This window comes from Hipposideros armiger, unplaced genomic scaffold (assembly GCF_001890085.2).
Source record: "Hipposideros armiger isolate ML-2016 unplaced genomic scaffold, ASM189008v1 scaffold_46, whole genome shotgun sequence".
NCBI lineage: Eukaryota > Metazoa > Chordata > Mammalia > Chiroptera > Hipposideridae > Hipposideros > Hipposideros armiger.
This window is the reverse complement of record NW_017731396.1, coordinates 3,909,865-3,917,648: the sequence shown is the minus strand read 5'-3', so window position 1 is coordinate 3,917,648 and position 7,784 is coordinate 3,909,865. Positions and strand designations below refer to the sequence as shown.

Below are 7,784 nucleotides of genomic sequence, written 5' to 3'. Positions count from 1 at the left end.
TTGGAGGAAGAAGGGTCCTGTTAAACGTCCCTGTCAGTTCTGTGAAGTTTGCAGCCTGAATAAACCTGTCGGTATTTCAGGAGGAGAAATCCTGCTGGGTGTGTAGAGCTCTAACTTGATTGCCTAATGAGACCTGAGGATAGTGAAAAGTTTACTATAAGCACTAAACTGGCTTAGATACAAGGATTATCAGTGGCAAGAGATATCAGTCTGGATCCAGCTGGTTCCTAGATTTGAGTTCTGACTAGCTAGTGACAGACTAGATATGCCATGGGTAGTTGACCTTTGCTTATATTCAGGTCTCTGCCATCTCCTTCACTAAAATGAACTTTACAGTGATCTGTCAGCACTTGGGTAGGTTAGGGTAGAGGCAGGGTCCAACCTCCCCAAAACCTTGGGCTGAGTAGAAATTTCATGGTCCCCTGGTCCATAGTCGGAAGGTCTTGTGTGTCCTAGATCTCCTCATTGGCGTTTTGTCCTTTTAGGTCTGTGCTTTTAATAGGACAGTCTCCAAAGTTGATGATTTCTTGGCCAACGAGGCAAAGGGAACCAAGGTGGTTGGTGCTCAGTCCTTGAAGGAGATGGTCTCCAAGCTGAAGAAGCCTCGGCGGATCGTACTGCTTGTGAAGGCTGGTCAAGCCGTTGACGATTTCATCGAAAAATTGGTGAGGCCCCCTCTGCTCCCAGCTGCTGCTAGTGTGACAACTTTCCTCATTCTTTCCTTTAGTTGTTTCACTTCTTTTTACCGAAGAGATTCCCTGCCCCACCTTCAGTTTCTGGATATGAACTGCTCGGTTCTGACCAAATAATTGCTTAAATGTCTCAGTGTTGGTTAACTTAATTGGTACTAATTAAGTAACAGCATATCCTCAGGTGGTAATAATTCCCTATATATAAAGTTTTGAGGACACCAGGAGACATTTCAACAAGGGTTCGTTAACAAGAGTAAAAACAATACAGCCAAGAGCCACTTTCTAAGAAATGTGTCACTAGATTTTGTCGTTGTGCAAATGTCACAGAGCGCACTTACACAAACCTGGATGGTCTAGCCTACTGCACACCTGGACTGGGTGGTCCAGCCTATGGTTCCCACGCTCCAAGCCTGTACAGCATGTCACTGTACAAAACCACATGAGATTAAATCAAGCACAAGAGAAAACGATGCGATCAAGAGACACGAGATGTACCATGACGTACTGTTTTATAGAGTATGGGGGGTGGTCTGCCTATTGTATAATCAAGAGACACGAGATGTAAACAGTTTTACAGCAAACTTTTTAACTTTTTTAATAAAGAGTACACTAACGATAAATAATATGACACAGTAAACACACAAACCAGTAACAGCCGTTTATCATCATTATCAAGTGTTATGTACTGTACATAATTATATGTGCTAGACTTTTATACGACTGGCGGCGCAGACTTGTTTACACCAGCATCACCACACACGTGAGTTAAGCTATGATGGCTCCCATGTCATTGGCGACAGGAATCTTTCAGCTCCATTTTAATCTTACGGGACCACCGTCATATGTGTGGTCGGTCAGCCATCGACTGAACCGTCATTATGTGGCGCGTGACTTGTAACCTTAGTGGACTTGTTTTGATTGTGTGCTATGACTGTTTAGTGCTATTCACAAATACACACTAGTGTCCACACTTATAAATAGACTTCATTTTCCTCAGTGTTCCTATAAAGCAACAATTCTCAAATCATTGTATAATTTAGTACGTGATGAAAGATCCCCTTAGGGAATCCTAGGAACGACACACTGGATACTTATTTTTGTACCAGTTTGTTGGCTTTAGCAAGTGTATCTTTTTTAGAAGAAAACAAATATGCATGTGGGCTGTGATGGCCATGAGGGGGCAGGTGGGTGCCCTAGCATGGAGTCCCCTAGAGGGCCTGGAAGAGGCAGGCCTCAGTTGCGTTCTGGTCCCTGATCATCACTGCGGCAGGGGGGGCTTCATGGAGGTGCTGCTCATGGTTCTTCACACTGTAGTCTGAGGCCTCATTGAGGCTCTCCAGCCCCCCACTCCCTAAGGCTAGGGGATAGTGGGCCCGTTCCTCTGTGGTCGTTGCCCGTCTGTCTCACACTTGTCTGTTGCCTGTTCTTTCCCCAACTTGTTCCTGCTGAAGGACTGATGGCCACTCGCCCACTGGGATGGCTGTGGCAGAGCAGCCGCCAATGGGGACAACAGCAGCATTGGTTGAGGCACTGTTGCTATAAGCTGTTTCTGGGGTGCCTCTAGGGCCCCTTCCCTCCACGTAACTCTGGGAAAAGAGTGCAGTGTACTAAGTGGGGAGGATTTTCCTCATCAGCAGTAAATGGAGACAACCTCACCACCTGTGTCCTGCAGCCTCGGGGTGCTTCCCCGCCCCACCCCCCAAAGCACATGGATGAAGGAGAACCAGTGGAAATATTTAGATCCTCAAAATCAGTTCTACAGTAACAGTTCTGAAAAAGCCAAGGCATTGGTCATTTAGAAGACACATTGTGAGAGACATAATGACAATAAGCAAGGACAAGGGAGGAACCCCCTGCTCTAGAGGGGTTGTGCTCACATGGGGGTTGTTTCTACAGGGAGAGGAATTTGTAACCAGTGTGCTACCATTTTAAAGAAAAAATGACGTAGAAAGGAATAACATGGTGATAAAGGACATAGCAAGCTTTTTATGTAGCAAGCTGCCCGTGATTCACTGTAGACAGAATGAACTGGAAAAAGGCAGCTTGTTCTTCAGCACAGGGGAATATTAAGTAATGTTTCCTGGAACCTTGTAGGGAAAGACCAAGTAGTAAATAATAAAGCCAGCCTGATTGGGGCACTGTGGGAAGACGGTCTTGTTCAAGGCCTGTTTGGGAATATAAACAAGGAAGATGGTCCATGTTGGAAATACAACATTTTCCAAGTAGGTTTTGTTTGTTGGAAGATCTCAGCCTAGTTAAGAAAAGTTATTTCAGTTGTGGAGAGCTCTAACTGGGTTTACTAGCCCTAAAAAGCTTTTCAGTAGGGTCTAGCTCTAGCCACAGAAAGGGTTATTGGAAATGAAATAATACATACTTTTAGATGGGGCATATTTGGAATAAATTCTTGTTTGTTTCAATTGGCTTAGGTGTGTTTTATTTTTGCCTTTCATGTCTTTGGCCCGCCTTAATGTTGGTATCTGGTTACAGGTACCATTGTTGGACACTGGTGACATCATCATCGATGGAGGAAATTCTGAATACAGGGATACCACAGTAAGTATTCTCCAGGCCAGACTCTTCCATTTTCTGAGCACATTCTAGAAAAAAGCATCAGCATTGCACATGGTGACAAAAGAGTGGACTGTCCTTCTGTAGTGCTGACTCAGGCGATTGGTACTGGTGTAGTAATTCTCAGCCTTTGTTTCTGCTAAGACATACTTGATGGATAAGGTTCTCATCAGTCACATAAAACTCAGAAGAAGGGCTACAGTTTAGATACTGCAGGCAGAGCATTTATGTGTAACCCTTCCCTTTCTCTGCCACCAGTCCATGATACGTCAGCGTATAACGTGGTTGAGAACCACTGTTTTAATGGTCTCTGCTGGGAGAAGTCCCTGGACAGTGAAGTGCTGATTGCTAGGAAGTCATACTTGTATTGAACCAACCCTTTCTTAATTGAGTCTTATTGTGCAGGGTCTTTTCTGGTAAAATAGGAGTGTATGTTTGGTTTTATTACATTCCTTTGGGGACAGAGTAGCTACCTTGAACTTTCATGGATTTTTTTTTTTTTCCTAACTCCCAAACTGAGGGAATTACATTTCTTTAACGACCAGGTTATTCATGGATCCTGGGGTTATATCATGTCAAATGTGGGATCCCCATACTTGTGACAACTTTTCTCATTCATTGGGAGAAGCTTACTTTATGGAAGCACGATGAAATTATTTCTCTCTCATGTAGAGACGATGTCGAGACCTCAAAGCCAAGGGAATCTTGTTTGTGGGGAGCGGAGTTAGTGGTGGAGAGGAAGGGGCACGGTATGGCCCATCGCTTATGCCAGGAGGGAACAAAGAAGCCTGGTGAGTACCAAAAGCACCACCCCCATTTCCGCACAGGGGAGCCTGAACTTGGAGAATGCGTGAGCTGGAAGCAGTTCTGCCACTCTGACCTCTGTGGTGGCTGAGCTTTGGAGATAGGGATGCTGGAAATACTTGGTGTACATTTTGTTGCTTTGACACAGTGTATGTGCACATTCCTCTTTTGCCTGTTTTCCCCCTGTTATTCCCTCCAAGATGGATACATGGGAGTTCTAAATAGGTTTAAAGGGTTCAGAGGCTTTCAGGAAGCAGTTTAGATGATGTCTGTGTACTGTCTGGATTTAGGAGTAAGGTCTGCTTTATTTAGTAAGAGTGAGTAATGGAAAAATCTGATGGGGCCTCTTTTGTCCCTGGGAATATGATGGAAAATTGTTATTTGACTTGGGAAAAAACAAATTTTACACCGTTCACCATACTACACACAAGAGGAAGGGTTGGCCATAGAAGGGGCGGTACTCTGGTATGAAAAAACGAGGGTGTATAAGACATAAGAGTGGGAGCGGTGAGCGGGATAGAGAATCAAAATGAAAAGGTGCAAGTAATTAATTATACCTCAGACTGAGGAGAAACAGCACTGCTGAGACTATAGAAAAGGAGAAAGTCAGAGAGAATGAGCAGAAGAGAAAGAAAAGGAAGGATCCTTTTGAGGGAGAAATGGGAAGGCAACATTCTTTTCTGAATGAGATTGATTTCCATACATTCTAGGATTACATTAGGCATTAAAGTAAGGAGTGATCAAACCTAGTCCCCAGAGGTAAAGAGTGTGCTAGGGAAGATGATTCTTTATATTACTTCTCTGATGAATAAGCCTGGGGCTTTTCTTCAGTCTGTTGAATCTAGAAGTAGAGGCCTTCTTGCTCCTCAGAAGCTTAAAAACATTTATCTTGTGGTACTTGCCCAGTGGCCTATTGGCAACGCAGATGATACCCATGAAAATATTTGCCATGCAGAGCTGCACCAGTTGCTCCTTAATTGACTTCTTGCTCATGGTCTGGCGGAAGTAGAAACGGCACTTTTACCCGAAGCACTCAGTAAGAGTCCAGCGAAGTTCTAAAGCTTGAGGAATGTCTAGTCCCCTGATCCTAAGTGTTAACTTTACAACCCGTCAGATTTTGTGTCTTTACCAAAAACGTTTTGTGAAGAAGCCTTTATTGGTCAATAGAGAGGAGAACAATATGGAGAGAGTGTCAGGAGTTAAATACACCCTCCTGAGGGGCTATGGGTGGAACGGAGAACAGCTGCTTTTTCTCTGAATAATAATGAACGGAGCTCTTGGAAACTGCACAGTTCTCTGTCCAGGATCATGTTGTTCTGGATAACATACATCCTGACTGATAAAATAGGGTCTCTAAGGAACTGTCGGGTTGCTTGCTGTTGGAACCACAGCTTTTTTTGGCTAGTGTGATAGAAATTTCTCCTGGTGCTTTGCTGATGCTCCCGCCCTCTTGGTCTGTCTTCTCAGCTCAGGTAGCCTGTGGCCTCTGGCTGGTCTGCCTTGAGCCTAAGCACTGCATTACTTTTTTGCGGGCACATCCCCCCTCCTCTCTATTAGAAAGAAGGAAAATCAGGGTGGGGGTGTCCTTGAGTATTTAATTGAGATCTCAGCAGCTAAACTACGTGGTTCCTTTCCACAGGCCCCACATCAAGACAATCTTCCAGGGCATCGCGGCCAAAGTAGGAACTGGAGAACCCTGCTGTGACTGGGCAAGTGCTGGACCCCTCTTCAAAGCCAGTTGGCAACATGGGCGTGGATGTGACCAAGTGCACAGGGCCACTTAGGTCCTAGCGGGTGGTTTTGTGACATAAGTTTCTTGGTCTTTTAAGTCGCTACCACAGCTGATGCATAAAATGCATGCCTATTGTGCATGTCATGTATCTTAATTGACTACTCATAGCCTTGATGTTGATATTAAAAGCAGCCCTCAAATCATCTGAGAGACAGATTCCTTAAAACGGAACAGGAAGGATGAGGTGAAGTAAGATGATTTTAAGCCAGGTTTCTTCATGGCTCAGGAAAGGATGTCACAATCAAAAGTGGGGTTCGCTTGCCTTGGTAGGTATTCTGCGCTCCAATGGAGGAAGTGGTGGCCTTCTGCCCTGATGGTCCAGGTGGCCTAGGCGTGCTCACACATACCTCCCCTTGCTGTGTTTTGTGTTGCTTTTAAAATGGAGTTTATCCCTATTGCAGCCTCCATCCATGTCATGGAGGGGAAAACCCTGGTCTGGGGAGACCTGAGTTGTAACTCTGGCTCCCCATTCACTGACTGGGTGATGGTAGGCAAGTCCCTTTCCCCACGTGGACTTCAGTGTTCTTACCTGTAAACTATGGGGGTTGGACTGGATGGTCTCCAAGATCTCCTTAGCTCCCAATCTCCATTCATGTCATATCAGCACTATTTTTACTATATTAGATTTGTTCTACATGAGATAAAAGGTAGAGAAGAAACAAGGACTAAAACATATGAGGAATGAGGGATGTCCTCCCTCCTGGCTCTGACAGCGCCTGGTGACTTGAACAACTAATCTGGTCCTCACATTTTAGCCAGTGGTCGTTGAATTTAATCATATTCCATCCACTTAGGGTAGAGAGAGGCCGGTGCTGTTAGTTAGCATTGGGTAATTTTCTCGTTAGTATGAAGGCTTGGGAAGGGAACTTGCATTCCTGACAGTGGAGTACATTCAGTCAGAGTACAGTGACGGTAACTTCCTTTTTAGATATACTTGGAACAAGATCATGAAGGAAAAACCCAGTACTCTCCCTTAACATATCTTGATCAAGTCAGGCTGACTCTATAACCTTAAGGCTTAGTCTCAGGGTATTGAAAAAGCTGGTATCCATAAGAAAAGCAGGCACTCCTTACTTCATTTTTGAAGTTACAGGAAGGGCGGGGTGAAGTAAGAAGTTATTATCCATGTTACTTCATGGCCGAAGAAAGTGTCAAAATCAGAGGTGGTAGGTCAGCAGTGGAAACAAACAAAGGAAGTCTCTGATGTAAATGTCCATAGTCGCAATCTAAGTAGAGAGGCTGCTCAGATCAACCAGACACCTGGTCCACCAGGCAGGTCTATCCCTGTCATGGAGATGGGTGCATGTGACGGTGCCTTTAAATATTTGACCCCTGTCTTTCCCTTTGTTCTGATTCCTTGCCCACTAAAGAATTTTCAGATAATTGGATTTCTCATGTAGCTTGTCTGTAAGGACAGAAGCTGTTGATCGGACTGACATTTGTAACCACTAAGATCCGTAAAGTTCTCATCATAAATTCATAAACTGTATTCTGACTTGATACATCTTGCCACTTTTATCATAAATCATTATCTTGTCAAGTATGAGCCCCCAGCAACTTCTGGGCTTATGAGGTTGAGAGCCAGACCTGGGATCTGAGGTTTTATATCTCAGTAACCACTAGAAATAACTATAGTACATTTATATTTGTTTTAAAGTACAAGTGATTTAATTAGCCAACTTATTGTATCCTCCAGTTGGTAGGAAAGTGGTAACTTCAGGAAAAAGAAGACTCCTTTTCCTTGTGAGTGGGGAATGGGAGCTGCTCTTAGCAACAATGACAGAGTGGGAGATGCAGGCCCAGGAGCTCTAGGTTCTTATAGAGAATTGGGGGCTTCAGTCCTTACAGAGGAATGGATTCAGAGTTAATTTATAATACTATTGGACTAGACGGAAGCTTGTGTTGAATTGTCATATGATGATTTTTTT

The 7,784-nt window shown here is 44.2% G+C and overlaps 1 protein-coding gene across 1 annotated transcript in view; it reads left to right on the top strand.

Annotated features, from left to right (window-relative positions):
• PGD (phosphogluconate dehydrogenase) overlaps positions 1-7,784 on the top strand; it is a 25,034-nt gene that overhangs the window by 6,434 nt on the left and 10,816 nt on the right. The window contains exons 3-6 of the mRNA XM_019639705.1: positions 486-665; positions 3,180-3,245; positions 3,933-4,051; positions 5,704-5,773. Of these exons, the coding sequence (XP_019495250.1) occupies positions 486-665; positions 3,180-3,245; positions 3,933-4,051; positions 5,704-5,773 (435 nt within the window). The remainder of the gene's footprint in view (positions 1-485; positions 666-3,179; positions 3,246-3,932; positions 4,052-5,703; positions 5,774-7,784) is intronic.